Source organism: Manis pentadactyla, chromosome 15 (genome assembly GCF_030020395.1).
Source record: "Manis pentadactyla isolate mManPen7 chromosome 15, mManPen7.hap1, whole genome shotgun sequence".
Lineage (NCBI taxonomy): Eukaryota > Metazoa > Chordata > Mammalia > Pholidota > Manidae > Manis > Manis pentadactyla.
This window is the reverse complement of record NC_080033.1, coordinates 36,402,248-36,427,851: the sequence shown is the minus strand read 5'-3', so window position 1 is coordinate 36,427,851 and position 25,604 is coordinate 36,402,248. Positions and strand designations below refer to the sequence as shown.

General features: G+C 52.0%; 1 protein-coding gene across 5 annotated transcripts in view; it reads left to right on the top strand.

The window, feature by feature from the left end:
- Positions 1–25,604, top strand: part of ZNF423 (zinc finger protein 423) — a 319,514-nt gene that overhangs the window by 289,930 nt on the left and 3,980 nt on the right. For all 5 annotated transcript variants that reach the window (XM_036880775.2, XM_036880774.2, XM_057493430.1 and 2 more), the window contains 2 exons: positions 3,064–3,195; positions 4,774–4,889. In XM_036880775.2, coding sequence (XP_036736670.2) covers positions 3,064–3,195; positions 4,774–4,889 — 248 coding nt within the window. The remainder of the gene's footprint in view (positions 1–3,063; positions 3,196–4,773; positions 4,890–25,604) is intronic.

The window sequence follows — 25,604 nt, the reverse complement described above, 5'->3', positions numbered from 1 at the left end:
CCTAGAAATGTGGTTTTCTTAGCAAGCAGGGTTAATTCTGAGATTCAGTTTATGTTATAAACTATAATAGAAACCTCTGTGCAGTTGTCTTTTTCACATGCCCTTTGCCTCATTAATGTCCAAGAGGTGTCCACATTCTAACAGGGAGACCATGTATAAGGGTGGTATCACCCTGTTATTCATTAATTCAGTCAGTCAGTTACTCATTCATTCCTTACTCTGTGTCAGGCACTGGGAAGCATTGTTTGTGTGGGACAGGGGGAGAGCAGGGACTGTGTTGGGGGGTCTTCTGAGGCAGTCCCCCACACTGGAGGCCATCTCTAATTATGATGAGAGGTTCCCCAAGGGGAGTGGAGGACGTGCGTGGGGCCTGTGTGGCGAGTGTGCTGAGCCTGCCCTGTGTCCCAAAACTTGTCAATGAATTTCTTTTTCTCCAGTATAAATGGAAGATCCGCTTGAATCTCTGTTGGGTGCATGTGGCCTAGTTGCCGGAGCTCCAGGGGCATGACAAGCACCTAGTAGACTCCAGCCAGTGGGCTATGTGGAGCAGGCCCACCTGCACGCACACATGTGCATGTGTGCCTCTGCGGTGCGGTGTGAGGGTGGGGGTGGGGAATGGCTGGGCCAGGGGGATGCCTGCTGCTCCCGCCAGCCCCTGCCAGGGGACTCGCCAGGAGCCTCAGCCCATCTGTGTTCATCATGTCTTACCCCTGGCAGAGCCCCCCACTACCTAATTCTTGCCTTTGAGGGCAAATCAGAGCACCTTTGGGGAGGCTGTTTCCCTGGGGAAGCTCAAGGGGGAGCCTGTGTCCTTAGCTGTCCCAGATAATACTCTGACCAATACCAGTGTACCTGGCAACACTTATTGAGTGCTTGCTGTGTGCCATATCAGCTGTAAGAGGAAAGCTGGGGTTTTTTGGGGGGTGGGGATTGACTTACTGTTTAAAGACTTAACTTTTTTTATAGCAGTTTTAGGTTTGCAATAAAATTGAGAGGAAGATACAGATTTGCCTTATATCCCCTGCCCCACATGTGCATAACATCCCCTATCATCACCAGAATGGTACTTTTTTTTTTTTTTTTTGCAAAGATGAACCTACACATTGAAATCACCTTGAGTTCACAGTTTGCCTTGGGCTTTGCTCTTGGTGGTGTACATTCCGTGGGTTTGGACAGATGTATAATGACATGTATCTTAATGTCATACAGAGCAGTCTCTGTCCTCTACCTAATCACCTTGCCGCCACCCAGCAACCACTGGTCTTTTCACTGTCTCCATAGTTTTACCCTTTCCAGAATAGTTGGAATCATACAGTATGCGGCCCTTTCAGCTTGGCCTCTGTTACTTAGTAATATGTATTTAAGGTTCCCATGTCTGATCATGGCTTCATAGCTCATTTCTTCTTAGTGCTGAATAATATTCCATTTTCTGGGTAGAGCACAGTTGATTTAGCCACTCACCCACTGAGGGACATCTTGGTTGCTTCCAAGGTCTGGTAATTATGAATAAAGCTACCATAAACATCCATGTGTAGGTTTTAGTGCGGACATCGTTTTCGACTTCTTTGGGTAAATACCAAGGAGCACAACTGCTGGATGGTAAGGTAAAGGTATGTTTAGTTCTGTGAGAACTATGAAACTGTCTTCCAAAGTGGCTGTACCATCTTGTATTCCCACCAGCAATGAATGAGAGTTCCTATTGCTCCACATCCTCACCATCATTTGGTGGTGTCCATGTTTCATTTGGCCATTCTCCTAAGTGTATAGTGGTAAAGAAAGCTGTTACTGAGTATTTTAGAAAAGAGGAAACTGAGGCACAGAGAGGCTATATAACTTGCCCAAGATCATGCAGTATCAGAGCCAGGTTTCAACCCTGGATGACGTGACCCACAAGCTGGGGTAATTCTCCACCCGCCCTATTGACCACATTGATCACAGGCACCCAGCCCCTTCCATCCTCACACAGCTCCCTGTGACAGGGGCTCACGTGGCCCTTATTTACTGAGAGTGACTGATGCCCAAGCCACACAGCATGGAGAAGCCAGGATTTGAACTCTGCCTTGCTGATTCCTGGCTGGGGAACGAGATCTGGCTCTGAGCCTCTTTATATGGGCAGGAAGCTGGCACTTGGAATGTACTGTCTTCCCTGGGCATCTTTGAGTAAAGGTTTGGGGTCACAGCAAGCTGTCAGGTGGGGAGGTGCAGTGTGTTCTGATCTAGAAGCAGGACAGGGTGTCTACCCATTTTCCATGAGCCACTGGGTAGGCCATCTGTTTCAAGATTTAAAAAAGAGCACTTTGTTGCTTTTTGCAGTATCTTCCAGGGGCTGCCCATCCCTCTTAGAGTAAATTCCCAAAGTCCTCCAGTGGCTGGCAAGGCCCTTAGCAGTGTTGATCCTTGTGTCCCCTCTGACCTCACCCCACCCCGTCCCCAGGCCCCTGAGCTTCAGGCACCCTGCCCCGCTTGCTGTCTTCTTGCCAGCCCTGCACGGACCCACCTCATGCATGGCCTTTACCCTTGACTCTCATGTAAGAATATTCCCCCATGTTCTCACCTCCTCATTTGTTGATCATCTTCATTTATTTTATGACCTTCTCGACCCCTAAAATGGGGGCAAGCATGTTATCTGTTTAGTCCCCCACAGAATCCCCAGCTCAAAGTGCCTGGCCCATAGTATATTCTCAGTAAATATTCTATTGGATTTTAAAAAATTCTAGCTGGAGCCCTGTCTCATGCAGACCCCGTCCCAGGCCCCTCTCCACCATGACATGGTCTTGGATTCCTACTGCTGATCATGGCCTGCACATCTTATTACCTGTGGAGAAATCACAGCAAATGACACCTTTGAGAGTCAGATATTTGGGGCCAACCTCTGGGAGCTGGACCATCAGGGGTGGGGTTGGGCTCAGCACTGAGGCCCCCACACCAGCCCTGTTTATGGGGTGCAGAATCAGGTCAGATCAGGGAGGAGCTGTCGTGGGATGTGCTGGGGGCCCTTGGGCCCCTGCCCAGAGGATGTGGTGTGCAGGCAGGGGTGCTGACTGGCCATGGTTTTTCTTGCAGAGGAAGGCATCAACCATGAGTGTAAGCTGTGCAACCAGATGTTCGACTCCCCAGCCAAGCTCCTCTGTCACCTCATCGAGCACAGCTTTGAGGGCATGGGCGGCACCTTCAAATGCCCCGTGTGCTTCACAGGTGAGTGTGCCCTTTAATGCTGGGCCTGGACATATGCTTCTGGCCTGACATAAACCTGGACACACTTCCCGGCTCCCCTCCCCCTTGGCCTGTCCCTACCTATGTCCCATGCGTGCTGCAGATCGCCCTACCTGCCTCCGTGCAGAGCTGACCCATGGCCCTCGTGTTGCTCTCTGGCCTCTCTTAGGCAAGCTGGGTGGCCTCCATTCTCTACCCTCCTGTTGTCCCTGCACTCGGCTGCTGCAAGTCCTTTGCCCCTCCGTGGTACTTGGCCCTTCGTGGGCTCCAGGCTTGTCTCCCTCGGCTGGGAGCTCTGTCCAGCACCATTGGGGTTCACACCCTCCTGGCTCCTCTCCTCCCTGCCCTGTCCCAGTTCACGCTCCGTCCGGCTGGAGGGGTCAAGAGCGGTTGTGCTGGGCAAATCCCCAGCCCCCAGCCTGGCTGCCAGCCTAGGCGAACGGCTGTCCCAGCCCGAGGCAGTCTCAGGGGCTCTGCCATCCCCCCTCCTGCTGCCCAGATGGCAGTTGGTATGCGTGGGGGAGCCTGGCCTTCCCCTCCTCCCCTGACATCTGTCGTCTGCCACAGCGGGAAGCCCACCCTGGGGAGGGCGCCTGGCGGGAGGGCATCTCTGAAGTGCTCACCTCCCAGACACACAGCTGCTTCAGGGCCACCTCCTGTGTGTGCCCAGGGCCACCTCATGGGCTGCTACCACCGGGAAGCAGGGGCTGTGACCTGCTCCCTGACAGGCCTGAGGAAGGGCTTTGTTGTGGGGAATGTCCCCACACACTCACACCCTCTGGGGTTCCCAAGAGTCTTGGAACACTCTGGCGCCTCTTCCCTTCAGTCTCAGGAGCCCCCACCCATCTGTTACCATCACACTCTGTGGGCTGGGTGGGCACTGTTCCGAGGATGCTCAGCTGCTAGGTCTGCCAATCCAGGACAAGGGAGCCCCTGTGTGATGGTCCGAGTTTGCTGACAACGACCTCAACAAGAATAGTAGTTTGTGTTTATTGAGTACCTTGTTGTACCAGGCACTGTACTAAGTTTATTTAATTTAAATCTCAGCTCTGCTACCTGCTAGCAGTGGGGCTTAGGATAAGTCACTTAGCATGTCCAGGTACCTCTGTTTTCTCTTCTATGAAATGGAGATAACAGCAGTGCCTGCCCTACAGGCCAGTGCTGTATTCAAGGAGCCCACGTGTGGAAGGTGTCTGGGAAACGATGATGGTGACAACAATGATGTTTGATGGGCTAATTATGTGCCAGGCCACCTTTGAAGCATTTTGCATGTATCAGCCCATTTGATCCTCCCAGCCAACCAGTGGGTTACATACTATAATGATCCTCGTTTTTCAGATGAGGAAATGAAGCCCAGAGAGGTTAAGTGACTTGTCCGATGTTGCACAGCCCACAATGGCAGAGCTCAGCCTTACTGGCCTGAACCCTGGTTAGTAGGTGCCAGCAGAGCCCTCTGTACAGCAGAGCTGGCTGCGTGTATGCTTGGGCGGCCCTGTTTATGAGGGCTGTGGAGGCAGAGGCTGTGGGCGGAAGGGTCCTGACCACTGTACCCGTGTCCAGTCTTTGTCCAGGCCAACAAGTTGCAGCAGCACATCTTTGCTGTGCATGGGCAGGAGGACAAGATCTATGACTGCTCGCAGTGCCCACAGAAGTTCTTCTTCCAGACCGAACTGCAGGTGAGTCCCTCAGCCGCTGGCCGCCCACACCTGGCTCTTTGCTCCTTGGGGCCTCCACTGGGTCTCAGGGTAACGCCAAGCAGGGGGAACTTGCACTCAGCATGACCCCAGCTGTAAAAGCTACAGGCAGCTGCACCTGGGCTGTGGGCCCAGAGCCAGTGGCTGCCCTCCTGGCTGGCGTGGGCTGGGTGTGGCCCCAGGGCTCTGCTGGCCCGGCATTCCCGGGGGAGCTGGGCTGTAGCAGCTGAGCCTGGAGCGGGAGTCAAACGGCTCACGTTCGTGTTGCTGTGGCAAGTCCCTTTTCTTCTTGGGGTCCGTTTGCCCACTGGCTTACGTGGCTGAGGCCTGGGTCTGTGTGGGGCTGGGATCTGGGTCTGGGGTCTTGGAGCCTCCAGCTGTGCCCATGAAAGCCAGAAAGGTGAGAGCAGTGAATGCAGGGTTGGGCCCCAGCCCAGAGGGAGGGACCCCCTGCCACGGGTCCTGAGGCCGATGTGGCTTTCAGGGTGGCACAGAGCCCTTGATCAGCTTCTTCAGTTCCCCATCGAGGGCTTGCAGTACTGGGAGGCTCTTGTGAAGGGGAGCTTCTGTGGTTGTCCTCCCTCGGCCCCTGCAGCCACTCCCCTCAGTGTCCCACGGGGCCGCTTCCCACTTGTTACTGGTGTCTGAGGACCAAGATCTGTCCTGGGAAAACCACCTTCTTATCCAGTGGTGTTTGTAAGAAACTCTTGTACCACTGGAAAGGTCACATGTCCACTCAGAAGTATCCCCACACAGAAAAATCACACACACACTGTGCATGGACAGTAATATCCCACACGTGAAGGAAAGCTCCACATACATGGTTCCTACACACACATACACACACACAGTGTAAAGCCACACCCCAAAAAGAGGTACTACACGAGCATCCACAGAGACATGACATGTGCACACAGACATGACAGGAAATCACACTGTTTTCGGTCAGGGTACAGGGTAGGTTATACTGTCGTAACAAATACTCTCTAGATCTCTGTGTCTCCACATAACAAAGACATATTTGTTGCTCCTGTTAGAAATCCAGGCAGATGGCAGGGGAGGGACCCGGTTCACAGCACACAGTGACCTGGTGTGTGGGGGTCCATCTCCTTTCACATTTGCTGGCCACCGAGGCAGGGAGGAGCAGGAGGTGGAATTGCACACCAGCTCTCAAGGCTTCCCCTGGGAAAGGACACACATCTCCTCTCCTGTTGTTTTGGTCAGAGCCAGTCATGTGGCTGTGTCAAATTTCAAAGGGGCCAAGGAAAGTAACCCTGCCCTGTGCGTGGAAGGAGAGGAGAGCTGACGCTTGTCACACTCCTGAGGACTGGTGCACACCGCGACCCACAAGGTGTGTCGGCCCACCCAGAGCCCTGCCCTGCCTGCATACCCATGCAAGTCCCTGTCACCCTTCTCCCTCAGGGATGAGGCTGAGGCCACAGCACACAGGGCAGAGCTGTAAAGTCACTCAGGAGCCGCAGTGGTATCCCTCTTCAGGGTTGAAGGGGCACAGCCATGGCCTGTTGCAGGACAGACCATCTTCTCATTGTGCTAAAGCCCAGCCACACAGCCAGGCCCGGGTCATCCTGACTGTATAGCAGGTGATAGCCATTGTCCAGAGGAAGTGAAAACAGGCCCATGGAGGGTGCAGCAGGGATTCACCGGGTCAGGGTGCTATTTGCACGGGCTGGCCCTGTGCCAAGGCTGGGCAGGCAGAACTGACAGGCCTGGACTCTGACCTTGCAGTGCACACAGGTGGATTGTTGGAGAGCCTATTTATGTGTCCCTGCTTCGTATCACTCATATGGCCTTCATTTGATCACGGTGTGGGACAGAAGTATGGACCCAGGTCCTGAGAGGGGATTCTACTTCCAAACAGCCACCAGCAAGGTGCGGCCCTGCCCAAGGCCCGCTGCTGCCTCCCCATTGATCCGCAAGCTGAGTGTGCCCCTCTGTGCTGAGGAGGGCCAGCCGCCCCCACATTTGACCAAGAGAGCTTAGTGCTGGCACCTGATCGACAGACCGTCCAGGAGGCCTCCCCGCTCACATGCTGCTGGCAGTGCAGCCTGTGGGTGCCCCCTTGCCTACCTCCCACCTGTTTTACCTGCCTGGCCCAGCTACTGAAATAGGCCTTAGGTCCCCAGACAACTGAAGCTTTTTATAGCTCACATGGCAGCCACTCTTGAATCCACTAGCACACATAAACGATGATTTATTTGAACTTTGGGCTCACGCAGCCCTCTGGTATTCCTGGGTTGTCCCAGACACCAAGAGAGGGATGACTCCTCTCCTTGTTGGCATGATGGTTTTTCCCAGAGAAGTTTTCCCATCCTGCCTTGTCTGAACTTCGTTGGCCTCCCTGTCACAGCCCTACTGCAGGACGCAGAGATGTAGACGCTGAGGCTTCTTACTGGGGCCCTAACCTGGGCTGCAGACTGTCCCAGACTCCAGAATGGTTTGTGCAAGCTGGTGGCTTCCTGAGTCACCCAACCACCTTTAAAGTGGATCCTCAAATGCCAAGAGCCTTACTAAATTATAGCCTTAAAGAGTCACTATTTTCTGCAATTAATGATTTTAATTACAGACCATTTAAATGTGGAAGAGTTGTAGCAATGCCAAATCTATGCAAATAGTGGCTTTTATTAAATAACTTGAAGAGCAATTTTCTGTTGTTTTGAGAGGAGGGTTCTTCAGGCACTGAAGTTTTCATCATCATTCCTTGGAAGCTGGGGCTGGCAAGCACGTATGCTCATTCCCTGGGGTGACATCTGGGGGTTTGGGTTGTCTCAGCAGGAGCCAGGGCCTGGTTCTTGCTGGGCCTTGACTGATTCTTTGGGTCATTTGAGGTGCTGTGGGGAGACTGAGGGAACCTAATGTTTCTAGGCACAAGTGACTCTGGGCTACAAGGTCTTGAGAAGATGCAAGGCTTTAGGATCATTCTCACTGTAGGACCAGATACAGAAATGCTATGGATAGAGAGGTAAGAGAGGTGGGATTGGAGCCTGGCAGGCTTGGTCTGTATCAGGTTGATGTGTCTACCTCCAGAAGGAATGCTCTCTTATGATGCATTAACAGGAGCATAGTTGCCTGGATGAGGGAGGTACAAGTCTTGCTTGATTCTGAGTTCATCTGTCTGTGCCCAAAGACTGAGATTAATTTAGAGGACTTGGACAAACTGGAGCATATTCATAACAGAATGACTAGGAACAGGAGAGAGAACTAAGCTTTGCTATTCATTTGTTCACAGCATGTATGTGGAGCACCTACTATATGCCAGGTACTTGATTAGGAACTGACAAGATGGTGGCAAATGAGACAAGCACCCACAGGGCCTGCATTCTAGAGGGATTGATAGACACTGTGCGATAGTGGTCAATGATGTGAAGAAAATAAGACCAGGTAATAGGCTAGAACATGATGGGGGGTGAGGTTAGGTACTTCTTGGTGGGTGGGGGTGGTCATGGAGGGCCTGTCTGAGGAGGTGGCGTTTGAGCTGAGACCTGGACGGTAATAGGGAGAGGGTGTGTGGAAGAAAGCCATGAGTGCAGAGGGCCTCCCTGGTGTGTGCTGGGACAACAGAAGGCCAAGTGTGGCTGAAGCAGGGTGTGTGGAGAGGAGCTGTGTGAAGGAAGCTGGCAGAAGGCCGGGTCATGGCAGGGTTTATAGGATAACAAAGGAGTTGGATTTTATCCCCATTGTAATGGGAAACCAAATAGGGAAGAGGTATTATATGACATCTACCCTGAATCAAAATTTAAGCAGTTTAGTCTTTGAAAGACACTGTTAAGAGAATGAAAAGAAAAGTCATAGACTGGGAGATAACATTAGCAAATCACCTATTCGATTAAGGACTTATGTTTTGAACACATGAACAAACAACAACAAAAAAACACTCACAGCTCAAATGAGGGGGAAAATCAATTTAAAAACAAGCAAAATATTTTAACACTTCACCAAAGAAGATGGAGGGATGCTCAACACCATTAGTAATTAGGGAAGTACAAATGAACGTGATGCCTCCGTGCACCTATGAGAGTTACTAAAACACAAACCAAACCTGGCAACATGAGCACTTCCACCAGCAATGCATGAGCACCCCGACTGCTCCACCACTCCCCAGCCAGCCCTCAGCCGCCATTTCTGGGTTAGCTGGGGTCCCTTCTGGCTGCTGTGCAACCAAATCCCCACACTAAATCCCCTCTGCTGAAACACCCAGGTGTGCTGTCTCTGCAGGAATGACGGGCTCTGGCAGTGCTGGCAGAATCGTTTGTGAGTTTCTTATAAAGCTCAGCACACCAAACCCAGCCCAGCTGTCTCTGAATCTCCGTGGACACCTCTGTGCCCTCATACGCTGGCACAGTGGTGCCTCCTTCTCTCCTGCCTGAGAGCCTCCCACATCCCAGTCTTCACCCTCACTGAGGGGATGTGCAAAGGGGGTGTACCGATTACCAGCCACACACGGCTGGCCTCTGACATAGTGGACAAGCCCCCCCGCCCCGAAATTGGACAAGAAACACTTAACAACAGCTGCCACACCTGGGTGGATCACTCCTGTGGGCCAGGCCCTGTTCTAAGCATTTTCCATGGGTTTTCTCAACAGAGCCCCTTGAAGTAGATACTGTTCTCCTCATTTATAGATGTGGAAACTGAGACCCAAGAGGTTAAGTGATTTGCCCAGGTTCACTAACAGAATGACTAGGAACAGGAGAGGGAACTAAGCTTTGCTATTCATTTGTTCACAGCATGTATGTGGAGCACCTACTATATGCCAGGTACTTGATTAGGAACTGACAAGATGGTGGCAAATGAGACAAGCACCCACAGGGCCTGCGTTCTAGAGGGATGGCCTCAGCCACATGCAAAGCCAAATTGTCTTTGCCACCAAGGCGAACAAACCCTCCAAAGTTTAAATGAATTGCTGTTGATATGAGCTAATAGATTTAAATGAGGCCTGCAGTGCTGAACTATAAAAAGCCTTCATGTCAGGGGACCCAGAAACTATTTCAGTAGTTGGGCCAAGCAGGTAGCAGAAGTAGCAGTAACAGGGGATGCAGAGGAACCTGCTTGGGGGCGGGCCCAGGTGGAAGTGCTCTAGGGCCTGTGCTGCAGAGCAGCCTGTACGCAGTGTCTGCTCAGCTGGAGCTTGAGCCCGGGAGTCTGCACACCTCGCAAGGGGCAAGGGGGTGAGTTCAGCTCAGGCTGGCTGTGAGGAGAGGAAGGATTAAGTCCAGGTGTGGACAAGGGACCTCAGAAGACCTCAAGCCTCTTGGAGTTGCTGACTTCCCCACTCGGGGCAGCCTTGCCATGTGCTGTCGTAGGGAGGCTGGTAACGGCTGGCATCCTGCAGACCTCTGTGATGGATGGAGCCAGGCTGCGGGGAGCAGTGGGCCTACCCTGTGCCCTGGAATCTAGACTCCCTCGTTGACAAAGCGACGGGCCGTAGGAAGTGCTTCCTGAGCTGGCCCGCGGCGGCAAAGCGGTTAGCCTGGCGTTGAGCAGGCGCATTTAAAGGATTAGCTCACGCTGTTTGCTTGTGTGTGCCTAATCATACCGCTTCCAGCTAAATGATTACAATTGATTAAAAGCAGAGTTAGGTATTCTAAAAAGCAACCTGGAGCCCTTCCGACGGAGAGAGCTGGGCCCTAGCAAGCTGAATCCTGGTGCCCCACCGGAGGGAGGTGTCTGTGAGCCAGGAACATGGTCTGAGCTCTATTGAGACCCTTCCCTCTTAGCCCTTGAAAGCATTTGTTTTGGCCTTTCCTTTCATTCAAGGAACATTTAATGAGTACATACAATAGGCACCATCAGAGCTACCACCTGTGAACAGGTCCACAAGGTCCCAGTTCTCACGGAGCTGACATTCTGTGGGAGGCACCAGTAATAAGTCAGTAAATATGTGAACTAGGTCATTTCAGACTGGAATTTTCAAGACAACAGAACACTGTATTGTGATGAAAAGTGATGTGTGTGTGTGTTGAGGCAAGGGTGTGGGGTGGATGTTGAGGATGAAAAATCGGTTCAGGTGATCAAGGAAGGCTGGCCTTTCACCTGAGTCCTGAAGGCTGAGAAGGAGCCAGTGGGAGGAGAGCTTGGGGGGATCTTCCAGGAACAAGAATAGCCAGTGCAAAGAGTCAGAGGCATGGACAGACTTGGGGTGTCCAAGGAACCAAGAGAAGGGCAGTGGGGCTGGAGGCGGGTGAGCTCCATCCTGCTTCATCTCAGGGCTGCTCCTGTCTGCTCTGTGCACTGAGGTGGCTGCCTCCTGGGTGGACTGCAGCCTCGGATCCGTCTGCTTGAACGCCCTCGCTTCTCCTCAGGCTCCAGCCCCCAGTGCAGGTGGTCCCTTCTCTGAGAAGCCCTCCCTGGTTCCCACTCCTTTGGCGGCTCTGGCCCTGGGTGTGACCCTCGATCCCTTTGCCAAAACACATTGTCATAACTGTGTCTACACCTGACTTCAAACTCAAATGTGAGTTTTTGGTGGGTGAAGACTACAGTCTCTGCTGTCCACCCATCCATCCATCCATTCGTCACTATGCGTTTTAGCATTTTTTTTAGCTCTTCGAAAGTAGGAAAATAAAGGAAAGAGAAAACAAATGAGGAGAGGAGAAAAGGAGGGTTGCAATCTGCAGATTCTAGGAGCCCAGTTTCTAAATACCTGGTCCTTATAAGATGGGTAACCAAAGAGCCAGTTTCCTTGCCTCTGTGCTGCTGCTATCAGATCCAGCCAGATAATTAAAACTAATAATAATTAAAAATTAAAAGTGCTCTAGGCACATACTTAGTATTTGACTCTTTGGCTGAGCTTTCTGTGCGTAGCAACATCTTTCCACATTCTGCTTTAAAAACAGCCCAGTCTGTGCCCCCTGCCACGGCACGGAGAGCAGCGCCTGGCTGGACTCGGCCTGGGGGCACGAGAGGAAGGTGCCTGGTGACACCCAGCAGTGGTTCTGGGGAATGAGAACCTGCTGCTTGAATTGGAGTCCTCCCCAGTTGCCCCTCCCTCACTGTTTTCTATTGCAGACATTTGTATCTCTCTGACCTCAGTTTACTGGTCTGTAAAACAGAGCAAGACCTAGTGCCTTGGTTGTTGTGAAGATGAAGAGTTCACATGCAGACAGCGCTTAGAATATAAAGCTTCCTGTTGGTAATTGGCACATTTCAGGGTATGATTGCTTTGTGAGTTCTGCCTTCCCCACTAGGACAGGAAACCAGAGCCTATTCTATTAAATGTGACAACATGGTGCGGGGGTGTCATGTGACGCTGTGGGAGGGACAGCCTAGCTTCAAATCCCAGCCCCACTACCAAGCAGCTCTGTGAGCTTGAGCAAGTCACTCACCTGCTCTGGGCCTCAGTAAATGGGGGGTAATGGCAGTCCTTTCCTCGTGCGTACTGGAGGGACCAGAGGCAGTGGTGCCTGGAAAGCCTTCACTGCCAAGTCTGGCTCAGGGCCACTGTTGCCATCTTCATCATCCTGACTCTACATAGTCTGGGCACCCTGCGCCTTCAGTTCACTCCCTCATTGCTCATTCGCTCAGTCTATGGTGCATGGTTTTGCTCAGTGTAGCCCACCTGTGTTACTGAGCACCTGCTGTGGACCAGATGTGTGCAGGTGCTGGGGACAGAGGCTTAAGCCCCCCAGGTGTTGTGGGGAGAGGAACAGTAAACTGATGAGGATAAGGAATATCATACGTTTGTGAGATAATATAGTGTAATACACTATACTGTAGTACATATAGTGTTGTAACATATCATCCCAATCAAATTGTATGACAAACATAACTGCCGCACACCCCAGAACTCTGTAGCTGGGCCCCCATGTGACATCACAGGAAGCATGGGAGCCTGGGCTTTGTCCTTTCCCACTGTGTCTCTGAGCACCATCCATCTGTGTCTCTTGGTTTCCTTACTCTTGAATATGGCTGGGCCTTTCCTGCTCAAATAAAGTGTGTCATTGTCATCATGTCTTACCATTCCCACCACTTGGGGTGTCTGAGCCTCCTGAGAGGCCATGTGTGCCAGTTTAGGGTCTGTGACTGGAGAAGACTGAGGGGTGGGCACAGACTCTGCTCCTTGTCCTCCTGAGACCTGAGTCACTGATCCCGAAGTAGGAAAAACAAGGCTTACGGGGAGCTTAACTACATCTCTTCATGTGTTTAGTCTTCTAAGACCTCGCAGGGACCCATGAGTGCAGCATCCTATGGTGGCCATGTCACAGATGGGTAAACTGAGGCTCCCCAGGCTCATGTAGCTGCTAGAGATGCAGGGCTGAGAACACAGGCAGCCCGACACTAGTGTCTGTGTTCTTAGTCCTGAAGCTGAGGCAGGGGACTTGCAGGTGACTCTCGAGCCCTAAGGAGCCAAGGGCAGGCCTCTGGGTGCTGGGGCAGGATGAGCAACATTAGGGTGAGGCCTGCTCTCACCTCCCAGGAGGGGAAGAGTTCCAGAGGGTGATTTGGAGGCTGCGCAGGTCCCAGGGTGTGTGGCTAGCCTGCTCTGGGCAGCCTGAGTGGGCGGCAGCTGCCACGGTCGCTGCAGAGGAGCACGGGAGGAATGGTCTCTGGGAGGAGCATGTCCTGGCTGTGCTCAGATGCCCTCGTGAGACCGGGGCTCTGCCCGCCTGAGCAGTGAAGTGTGTGGAGGCCCAGGTGGGGCTGGGGGCTCCCCTCACGGCCCAGCCCCAGGCAGAGATGGCACTTGGAATGGGCCTCAGGCTGCCCGTCTGCCCATCAGAGCCTGTCATTCATGCCCTAGGGCAGGGGGCCAACCAACTTTGGAGGGGCACCGTGCCATCACGACAGATGGGCATGGGGGAGCTGCCAGGATCCTCAAGCCAGCAGCCATTGTGTGTGCCGCTAGCCCAGCCCTCACCGGCGCTGTCCCAGCCAGGACCAAATGCCTTCAGTTTCTTAGAAACAATGATAATAGTAATAACAGTGGGCACCAGGCTGGTCTGAGGGTCCCAGAGGTTGACACTGTGCAAAGCCCCATCCCCCCAACCCCCTACAGCCTTAGACAAAGAGGCGGCCCCAGGTACAGCAAAGACTCGGGCCTTGGGAGCCAGAGGGTGTGAAGTGCAGAGTTGTTGCTTACTGTCGCCTTGGGCTCTTGACTCCCCCTGTGACTCCCCATCCTCACCTGGACAGTGGGCCAACACTGCCTCTCCTGGAGAGTTATTGTGGGGGTGCCACATAATGTTTGTGAAACATAAAGCATAGTGCCCGGCTGGAGGGCCCTAACAGAGGGGGTGGCATTGGGGGTAGACCTGACTCAATATTATGTCACATAGCTAGTATGTGGCCAAGACAAGCCTAACCCTTGTGGGGAACAATAGGAAAAGCAACAGCCCCCAGGCACTATGGGGAGCCCTCTGCATTGATTATCCTGTTTTATCTTCAGGATGATGCTACATGCCAATGCTATTATCCCCATTTTGCAGATGGGGAGACTGAGGCACAGATAAGCAGTGGCCAAGATGGGATGTGAACCCAGGCAGCCTGGCTGCAGGGCCTGAGCATTGTACCACTGCCTTAATACCATAGGCAGGATTTACCTGTTGTTGAACTCATTCATGTTAAAAATGGGGCAGGCTTTCTCTCTCGATACAGCAATCTGTCTTTCTTCAACTTGTTGGTAGCGGGTCTGGCTGCCTCCTGAGAGGATGCTAGGGTCTGGCGTGGCTGGGGGTGCTCGGCCCCTAACAGCTGAGAGATAAGAACCGGGTGTTCTTGGCGGAAGTCTGGATTGCACTCTTTGGTCGAGCAGGAACAATTACTAATGACATTTAGAAAGAAATTAATGATGAGAAATGCAAGTTGGCATTTCAGGAGCACCAGTCAGCAGCCGCCCGTCAGCTCTCACAGGAGAGGCAAGGGGTGGGGGCTGGGCATGGAGGGGAGAGGGAGGAGATGGCAGGAATTAATGTTGCTGTGTCAATAATGAACATGGCCCTGCTCGCTCTGCTTCTGGAGTCGAGACAAAACCAAACATGGACTGGCTGGGGCTGGTTCAGGGCTACAGTGGGAGTCACCGTGTGCTATGGCATGGGCAAGGGCAGGTGGCAGGTTCAGTCTGGTGTCTCCTGTCAGTGGCATCAGGAGGCAGAGGGGGTGGATAGGGGACAGCAAGAGGGGGTCAGTAGCCTTAAGACTAGGGCATTTGGGCTCAAGTCCCAGCACCACCTCTTAACAATTGCATGACTTCGCTCACTGCTTCACCTTTCTGAGCCTTTGTCTTCATCAGTAAAATGGGGACAGTTGTGAAATGTAAAGATAATAAATAAAGAACAGTTTAGGCACAGAGCAGGAGCTCAATATATGGTAACTGTTACTGTGTTTCACTGATATATTTTAAGATGCACAACTTATCATTAGAACATCTCTTCAATTGGAATATTTCCCTGTGTTCTTATAGTTTAATTGGTTATATTTTTTGTTCCATGATCTCTTTTACTGGAACATCTTATATTATTTGGAGTCTTAGACTAGATTAAATAGGGCATTGGTAAGAAGTACGGTGGAGGTTGAGAAGGAAGCAAGCTGCTGGAATTGTCTGGGGCAGGGATTGGGCTCTGAGTATGAGGCCCCTGCTGCAACCCCTCACAGTTTGCAAATGTTATCTCATTGGCACCTCAACACCCTGGGACCTCTAGAAGTGCTGTGTATGCTCACATTTTGCAGACCTGACACCCAAGGCTGGAAAGGACAATAAAGTAGGAGACTTGTGGTGAAAAGTGGGGTGGTAGCAGGGAATGTACTCCTCCCATTGGGTTTGGGTGTTTGAGTAGGGGGCAAGTGGGACCGGTGCCCCCACTGAATCCAGACCTACATGCACTGTCCAAAAGCTGCATCCCTGACCTGTGGTACCACCTCAGTCTCCCCTTCCTTCTTTCTGAAGCCACCGCATCCAAATGTGGGGTCATCCATGCTTTTGATAGTGATGGCAAAGCCTTGTGGTTAGTATTAATTATGGCAACATTAAACATCTGTATACCATTTTACATGTAAAAACTTTTACATGTTATCTATTTGAAGCTCATAACAAGGCTATGAGGTAGGCATTATTCATCCCATTTTTCAGGTAAGTAAGCAGGTACTTAGAGAAATAAACTGACTTGCTTGTGTTACCATATATAGTAAGTAGCCAAGACAGGATTTGAACCCCAAAACCCATTGTCTTTCTACCAAACCATCCACCTGCCTACCCACTTATTCATGTGCTCCTTTTTGTCCCACTAGTCATCCATGGGCCACCCATCCAGTCATCTACATATTCATTCATCCATCCAGCCATCTATCCATTCATCCATCCAGCCATCTCCATCCACCATCCCATCTATCCACCCACTATCCTCTCCATCCATCCAGCTACACACCCATTAATATTGAGTGCTAAGTAAGCACCAGGAACACTGCTTTCATGACACCTGCCTCATATACTCTTAATTCCATGCTTACCTGCTACCCATTCCTCCCTGACCCTAAACTATATATGCACCTACATACACACACCTCTCCTCTGGTGAATTGTCTGGGGTGGGACAGACGGGATATAGATGATTCTTTGAAAACCAGAGAGTTCTTTCTGGTGGTGGGAGGGAATGTGCAGGGCAGACCCACTTGGTCATGGTAGGGCAGGCATGTGGGCAGTGAGGAGGTGCCCACGATTTGCTTGGAAGCTGAGTGTAGATGAGAGGGAAGGATGAGGCACTAAGGACTGGGCCACTGTGTTCCTCAGCCCCATCGGTGGGACCAGCTCCTGAGCGGTGGGCAGCCCGTGGAGTCCTGCCATTTTGGGTGGCAGGGATCACCTTTGTCTTTTGCTTTGTGTCAGGCTGGACTTCCTCTCCGGATGGGCAAGGGTGTACACCCAGTGTTTTCTCAAGAACCATCACGATCATTAAACATAATCGGTCTCAGCTGTGGTTTTGATCGCTGGTGCATGCATACAATTCATCACAGCAAATTAGGTCCACCCTCAGAACTTCTGGCCATGCAGCCTGGGGGCCTGTCAACGAGGGGAGCTGGGCTATGTGGGCTCTGGGAGCCATTTTGGGGGTGATGGGCCATGTTTTCTGAGGAGGACCACTCTCAGAATATCTGTCAGAATAACTTTCCATCTGCAGGGGTTAATTTTCTAATAATTTTGAGGATGCAGGAAAATTTCCTTTTGGCAAAAATTTGGAGCAAAGTAGAAGTGGATATGATCAAAGTCTTTAAAAAAATCACTTCATAAAACCTAAAAGCATGAGTTAGTTGAGGGACCTGGACATATGTGTTCTGTATAATTAGTGACCGTGTGACCTAGATTTTTCAGGATAGCCCTGATTTCAACTATTCTGTCCCAGCTGTTGGCTATTTGTCCTGATTTTGAGCTTATGAACTATGATGACTATATGTGGATGTGTGTTTTCTTATCAAATTTTAATGAACAAATATTTAAGTTGTAAAGAACTGAAAAGATTTCAGAAAATTTAAAGGGAAAAAACTTTTTCCCAATATGGCAAAATATTTCAGGCCTGTAGGTGTGCCACATGCCTGCCTTCCCACCTCCCCAGCTGCAATAGTGAGAAAACATGGGCACTTCTGTCCAGCAGGGTTCGAAAGCTGTCAAGGCCCGAGTCTTCTTGACTTGATTGTAGGGGAGGCCTTTCTGGAGTACGCCTCGGCCCCTGTGCTCCTGAAGTCCTCTGTTCTTCCCTGGCCCGTCCCTGGGAGCCCTACAGTTAACAATAGCATAGGCTTGGGCACTGCAGAGGAAACCCTATCCAGCACAGAGGCGGAGAAGGTCTTGCATCCAGTGCCGGCTGGTGCTTAGCAGGTGACCTGTCCCCTGGATGCTACAGCTCCTTCTCATCCATCCAAGGCCTCCACAGGCTGCATCTCACTGCTACAGTCTGTGCAACTATCAGCTTCCAACCCTGGAACCAAAGACGGGATGGTGGCAGCTCAGGAATGGCCCCGAGTGTCTCAGCTATTTATGTGGAATGAAACCTCTCTCCCTCCCACCTGCCCGCTTACCCTGTAGGATCTTACCCAATTTTTTTCTAATTGTGGTAAAATACACAACATAAAATTGACCATCTTACCCATTTTTAAGCGAACACTTCAGTCGCACTAAGTACATCCACATTGTTGTGCAGTCATCACTACTGTCCACAGAACTCTTCCTCTTACAAAACTGAAATTCTGTTCCTGCTAAACACGACCTCCCCATTCCCCTCCCCGAGCCCCTGCAACCACTAGTCTACTTTCTTTCTCCACTCATATGACTACTCTATGAACCTCACAGAAGCAGAATCACACGGTAATGTCTTCAAAGGATCCCTCCACTTTTAAGAAAAAAGTGTGAGATGCTCTGGGCAGGGCAGGGAGGGGAGAGGGGCAGCTCCATTTCTTCTTCTGTCTCTGACCTTGTCAGTGGAGGCTTGGCATTGCTACTGTAGCTTGCTGGCTGCCATTTCAGAAATACTTGTTGAGTTTTGGCAAGGACAGGCTCTGAACCCACCCTAGAGGAACAGCAGAATGCTGAGAGACTTGGTCCCGGCCTACAGCTCACTGCCTCGCAAGGGGCAGTTTACCAGGGCAGGGAAACAACAGGTCATTGCAGGTTGAGGAAGGTGCTACAAGGATGCCTGTGCAGTGCAGAGCTACACTGTGCTGGGTGGCCACTTAATGTGTGGGCAGGGAGGTCTTTCCCAGGGGATGGAAATTGTATGGGGAGGAGCCTGAGAAAACTGTGGTCGGGGGGCTTACCTGGCAGAGGAATGGCTGCTGTGAGGGCTGAGCTAAGAAAGAGCTTGGCCCTGTCTGGGGAGTCGGAAAAAGGTGGTTGAGGCTTTGGGCCCAGCAGGTGTCAGATCTCCTTGGGGGTTAAGCAGAGACCTTCCATTTCCCTGCCCCTTGGAGAGAGAACCCACATCCTAGGGAGGTGGGGGCGTTTGGACGGGTCCTAGCAGGGGTGTGAACTGGATGGGTTAGTTGCACAGTGTGGGGAGATGAAATGCCAAAGATAACAGCCAAACCCTGAACCACCTTGCAGCCCGTCATCAGTGTACTGTCTGTATGTGTGTGTAATCGTAGGGCCCCTGTGAGTGTGTGTGGGGGGGTGGGAAGTAAGAGGAGCTCTGCTGGCTCCTGAACCTCCTCAGGGGCAGTCACCTGCAATGCCTGGCTCTGTCCTTCTCCTCCAAGAGATACAGTGGGCGATGGGTGGGGGGATGCCCAAGGTCTTTGAGAGAAAGGAAGATGGCAGGGACAATCATTGAGATTCTTGAATGGGGTGGATACGGCACACTCATGCTGACCTCTCCCAGGGGCTGCCTGGTACCCCCCTCTGAGGGGGCTTTGGGCACTTCTGTGTGATTCCAGAGAAGGGGGGTTTGCTAGCACCTGGCACGCCTGAGAAACACGCAGGCCGCCTGGGGGACACACCGAGGGGGCAGCAGTACCCAGGATTTGGGGTGGTACTGGCCTCAGTGGAATTTTACCTTGTATTCTATTATTCTATTCTCCATTCTCTTCTTCAGAACATAAATGTACAAGGTCCCGCATCCCATTCCCGCAGTGATGGGTGTGTACCATCTAGGGTCACCACTTCCAACCACCACCCCTGTCCTATGCATCCACCCAGTCGGTGTACTAGAAGATGTTTAGGCCTCTTGAGGTCCTCAGCAAATACCAAAGGCCTCAAGTGGGGCAGCCTGTGGGCCAGATTCAACCTGCAGACATATTTTGATTAGCCTGTGTAATGCTTAAACATCAAGACATTTTATATTTAAAAATTCTAGATTTCCAGTTTTCCTTATAAAATGAGCCTGGAGCTGATGAGGACTGCCTCTTTCTGATGAGACTTGGGTTCTTGGTATGATCTGTCCCCACTGTGCCTTATTGCTTTGCACCTGGTGGGGGCTGTGCTCACTTGCAGGGTGGACCCGACAACACCCCAGCCCCTGCGCTGGAGGCCTCCGTCCAGGCTGCACATGGTCAGAGGAACCCTGCCCACCATGGGGTCTCCCAAATGTCAGCAGCTCTTTCTCACGCTGTCCATATTGACTGTGAGTCTGGCGCCCCCATTGATAGGATGCCTTGGTCTTCCCAAAGTGTTCTGTGCATGTGGTCTTTTCTTTTTTAATTTTTAAAATTGAAGGATAATATTAAAGTTTATAGTAGCTCCAAGGGTACAGCATAGTGACTCAACATTTATGTGTGGGCATGGTCTTCTTTGACCCACACTAGGAATGGCAGGTGTGTTTTTGTTTTGAGTTGGGAAGAGAGACGCCTCTCTCGGTCTTGGGAGCCCGTCACCCGGGCTGTTTTTCATGGAGGCTCGGAACTTCTAGTTGGTTGCTCTCAGGCTCAGATGTGGTGTGTGGGCTTGGATTCCTGCCTGGCTGCATCAGGTAGGAATAATGCCTGTTAGGGGTCTGACTCAAGCTCTTTGAGAGTGGCGGACCTTCTTCTAATTTGTATTTGAGATGAACTGTCTCCCAGGGGCCTGGTTCCAGGCAAACTCTTGGTTGATGTGGTTAGGTTGGACTTCACAGTGACCCAGGAGGTTGACAGGGCAGTGTGGTATCCCCCACCCAGGAGGGGGCCAACAGCCGCCAAAGGGAACTGGTAGTCACCTGGGACACCATTACCTGAACCCTCAATTCTCTACCCTCAGTCCCTAGTCTGCTAGGTACCCTGTCCCTGAGGGGCCCAGACAGATGAGCGCAGAACCCACGGTCAGGACTGGCCTCTGTTGCCGAAGAGGGGCAAATCTCTAAGCAGCCCTGGAAGGATTTCATCTTCCTCTGCTTGTGACAACAACCAGGAGACTCCTGTCTTCCTGCCACCTTAAGTGGTGTCATGGCTGGCCTGCCTGCCGGTCTCTGCTCACAGACAGACCGACTGGGCTCATTTGCATGCTGAAGTACAGTCCCTCGAGCCTCTGTCCCTCTGGGCAGGTATTATTAGTTCCCTTGTTTTGTTGGGTGCCTCTGAATGGAAGCCTGTTTACGGGATGGGCTCCTAATAGAAGGCTTCGGCTCCCTCCTAATAATCTATTCTCTGGTGGGTTTTATTTCTAAGGCACAGCAATATAGAACCTGCCCCTTTGGGAGTTTATTGGGCTTTTTTCTTTCCACAACATTTTCTCCCACATATTTACTCAAAGGAAGATGTTTTCCTGCTCACGGAACTGATTGTTCTCTAGGCCACCTGCTTTGGTCTTTTGTGTTCTGGGTGTTGCAGAGCGCAGGTGAGAGAAGGTTCAGAGAGGGGCACTCGCCTCCCCACTGGGTGCCTTAGAGCAGTGAGGAGAGAACCCCACAGGTCACTTCTTTGGGGACACTGCCAGCAGAACAGTCTGGGCCATGTAGCTGCTCCTCCCATGCTCCTAAGTGACTTTTAGGGCTCTGAATCTGCTCCTGCTCTTGTTTCTGCAAGAAAAGCAGATTCTTTCCAAAGACAACCCTGCTGGTCCCTGGAAGTTGGAATCTCCCTTCAGGACAGGAGTTCAGATGAATTAAACCTCTCACTCGAGAGACAGACTTCCCTGGTTAAGCGGTGCGACGCTCAATTCCTGCTGATCTGGAGTGGCAGACGACAGCCTGTCAGGCTGTCTGGGAGGCAGGGCGGGGAAGCCTCACACACATCCCCACACATGGAGAAGCTGCCTTTGCCTCATGGGACATTCCAGAGTTTTTGCCCAGGCCAGTGGGTCGGCAGCGTCACCCAGGACCCTTGATGCCAAAGAGGGGAGTCACTTCCACACGGCAAACCTTTCCCTGCTGTCTGCGTAAATGGGGTAAATGCCGGCTTCCTGGGTGGAGGCCACCTGGGGAAGCAGGGTGGTCATAGCCTGGGCCCTGGGGGATGGCTGCATCCCTGGGCAGGCATTTAGAGGGAACCTCAGCCATTGCTCACTCCTAGTTTTAATGACGTGCATTAGCTAAATTGTGTTCTGAGTATTCATTCAGCGCTGTTTATGGCGTGCTCTTGAGTGCGCTTACCGTTTGTCAGAAGTGCAAACTAGCGAACATACGAGCCTTTAAGACAGGCCATCTGTTCGTCTTAGACCTTTGGACGATTGTCAAACGCTTCTAAAAATAAGTACTCACTAGCAGAGAGGGGCTGCCCGGGTGATACACAGCAGAGAAGGAAGCAGGGCTGCCTGCATCTGTACCCTCCCCAAAGGGAAAGCTATACTGCATGTGCGTGGTGGGGGGGTTGGGCTTGAGGGGGGAACCTGGGAAGGGAGCAGAGGGAGATGGAGAGCATGAAGGCCCTGCTGATAAACCTTTATGGCTGGAGGTGTGAGCTTCTCCCTGTGCCTTGCCTCTAGCATAACTCCACAGCTCAAATACCTTCAATGGCTCCCCATGGCCCAGATTTAAGGGCGAGCTGCCTCGTCTCGCATCAAGGAGCCTCATCAATAAGGCCCCCACCTTCCTTTCCAGGCTTGTCTCCATGGCACATACCCTGTGCCTCTGCCAAGCTGAATTATTCATTGTTCCCCCAACATATGCTGCACTTTCCATGTTTCACAGGCAGAACAGCGCTGTGGTTAAGGGTGGGCTCTGCACTCAGGCTGCATGGGTGCAGATCCAGCACTGCCATTACCAGCTGCAGGACCTCACCTCTCTGTCTCAGTTTTCTCATATGTGAAATCAGGATAATAACAGTATTTAACTCCCAGGGTTGTTATGAGGCTCAAATGAGTTTATGTAAGTGAAGAGTTAAGAAGTCAGTGAGCAAGTGATCAGTGTTAGCTCTGATAGTTATCAGTAGGATTGGCACCTCCATGCCATTATTTGGATGGTTTATTCTCCTTGGAAAGCTAGCTGTTCACACACACACACACATACCAGGGCAAATCCTAACCTAAGCCATCCCCAAAGGGCAGCTGGCAGGCCAACTTTTTAAGTATCTCCCAATCAGAAGTCCTCTTTCCATCCTCCCTTTTTGTGAAATCTCACACCTACCTTCCACCATGTGTCTTACCCTCTCTCTGTCTTGTGCCCACCACACAGGGCTCAACTCGAAACAACAGTAGAAACTCGCTTAGCTGGAACATGGCTGCAGTGCTAGCCTCAAGGATCGACCTTTTCCCCTGGAAACTTAATCATCTCATGATTAAGGCAGGTTCTTCAACTTGGAGGCAGCTCTTTTAAAGTCAGCCCCAGCCCCATGAAAGCCATTGTGGCTAAAGCCTTCCAGGGTGTGGCCTGGTAGTGAGCAATGGGGAGAAAGAGACCACAGCCTCTTTGCCTACCTAGAACCGTCAGGAGGTAGCGTGGGGTCATGATGGAGCCAGGTGGGTCTTGCAGATAGGGCTGGGTAGGATGTTCTGGATGTGGGAGTTAAGCATCCCTGCACCCTTCATCTGCCACAGGACATGGGGACCAGTCCTTCTGTTGTGCCCCTTGAGAGTAAGGGCCTTGAGTCCAGTTTCCCCACCCCTGCCATGGACCTGTGAGCTCCTCAAGGGCAGGGCTGGAGCCTCAACCTCTACATGCCCAGTGCCCTGCTGAGGGCCTGACCTCAGAGACTCAGTGGGCAGCTTTGAAGGAATGAGTGAATGGATGGATGAGGGCACACCTCCCCTCCCCCCAGGAGTCTCCCTGAGGCTCCTCTCTCTGCCGTATCTGACTCTGTCTCCTGGTGAGGGGGAGGCAGTAAATTGTGGGTACTGAGGTTGTAGCCAGAGGCTTTGTGGGGAAGGAATGATGCCTTCTTAGATGCTTGCTGCTCCGGGGACAGCACCGCCCAAGGCTCTACCCTCTCGGGAGCACTCCGGAGACCTTGGCAGCTCTCGGAGGAGCAGCTGAGAGGCACAGCTGATTAGCGCATCAAACCTCCATGCAGACCCCACTGCAAGCCCTGGACCGTTTGGTGCTAATGGGGGTATGAGGAAGGAACAACAGTCTCTCCCTCACGGATTCCCTGTCTGGTCAGGAAGCCCAGCATGGACACCATTTATGGAGATGTATGGAGCACTTCCTCTTGGCCAGGACTGGGAGAAGGTCATGCACCTATCTATTGAGTCCTCAGGGCCTCTTAGGAAGAGGATCGTTGTTACTACTGCCTTGGTCAGGGAACTCGCTCAAGGTCGCATGGCTACTTAGTGGCAGAGCCAGGATTCAACTGCAGGGCTCAGCCCTTATCAGCCCACTAAGGCTTACCGCTTGCCTTGTGATCACCTGGCATGAAAGAGGAACTTGCTAAGGGCCAGGCAAAGTGCTAGGATTTATAGGCATTTTGTCATCAGTGTAGCTGGCGCACAGGTGGGACAGCTAATAATGATATCAGGGAGTGACTCCAGTGACCTGGAGTGGAGAAATCCTCTCCAGCCTGTGCCTGTGCATCTCAGAGTGTGCAGAGAAGTCTCTTGTTGCTTCATGGATGGTGTTTTCCAGGCCACTAAGCAGCTAGCATGTTTTAGCACAAACAAGGTCTCAGACCCAATGGAGAGAAAACAGAGCCAACACTTCAAGAAGAAATCCCTGTTGCAGACAAGGGAGGGGTGCACCAGTGTGCGTGTGTGCGTGCATGCGTGTGTGTGTGTGTGTGTGTGTGAGCATGAGCACACATATGTGTGTGTGTCTGTTGTGAGGCAGGTAGAGGGCTGATGCCTCCTGGGGCTGGTGGATCCAAATGAGACACCCACCTGAACTTCTCTTTGGCCCATTCATGTGTGTGTTTGGGAAGGATGGTCCAGCAACAGGCTCTGTGGTCCTGACTTGTTCCCTCTGTGCCCAGCACATACCCTGGCTTGGGCTTCCGTCTGGGGTACTTTTGCTGCTGAATGCCCAGCAAGAAGCATGGTGGCTGTCACCTAGCAAGGATTCAGTAAGGGTTTGTTGAATGAATGAATGACCAGGTAAATGAATGCCAGGGTGTGAGAAATGGATCCTGGGCCCAAGCGCTCTGCTGACAGTTTGCACAGAGAAAAGGTTCAGCAGGACCCCTGACCTCTGACACTGATGTGTGCCACACCCTCACCCATCCCTGATGTGTTCCTGGGGCAGATGGACCATTGCACCAGGCAGAGGCACCCAAAACAGGCTGTACCAGAAACCTCTATCCACAAGAGCCCTGCAGACACTGCTGAGTGGATGTATCTCAGCCGCAACCAGCGCCACCCACCCCCTCCTAGTCTCCCATTTTATTTTTTTCACCTGCTCCTCAGCCCACACCTGTGTCTCCCTGGCAGGCAGAGAAACCCTTGTGGATGCCAGGTCCCTCCTCTAGGCACCTTCCAGTCCTTCCTGGCTCCCAACCCCAACCTTTACGGTGCTGGGAAGTGTTCATTTGCAGGGTCGGTAGCATCTTTAAAAAACGATTTTCTTCCTTCTCTGAAGGGGCTAAATATAGCACAGGCATAAATAGAGAAATAGACATTAAGCCAAAATGCCCTGTGAGAACCATGCCGGGTGGAAGGAACTCTTTAAGAAGGCTTGATGAAGCTCCCGTTTCCCTGAAACCATAGCTCCCAGCCATGGGGGAAGAAGCCATGGGTTTGAGGGTTTTTGAACTGCGCCGATTGGCAGTGGCTCTGCCGGGGGCTGCTCAGTGCACAGGTGTGTTGGGTGATTGGTGAGTCTTGGTGACAGGTCCCCGCCAGCCCCTGCGCCCTTCCAGAGACTGTGCCCTCGGCCTCTGGAGGAGCCGATGCCCTCCTCAGCCAAGCACCTGGGCTCCTCAGCGCCCGCC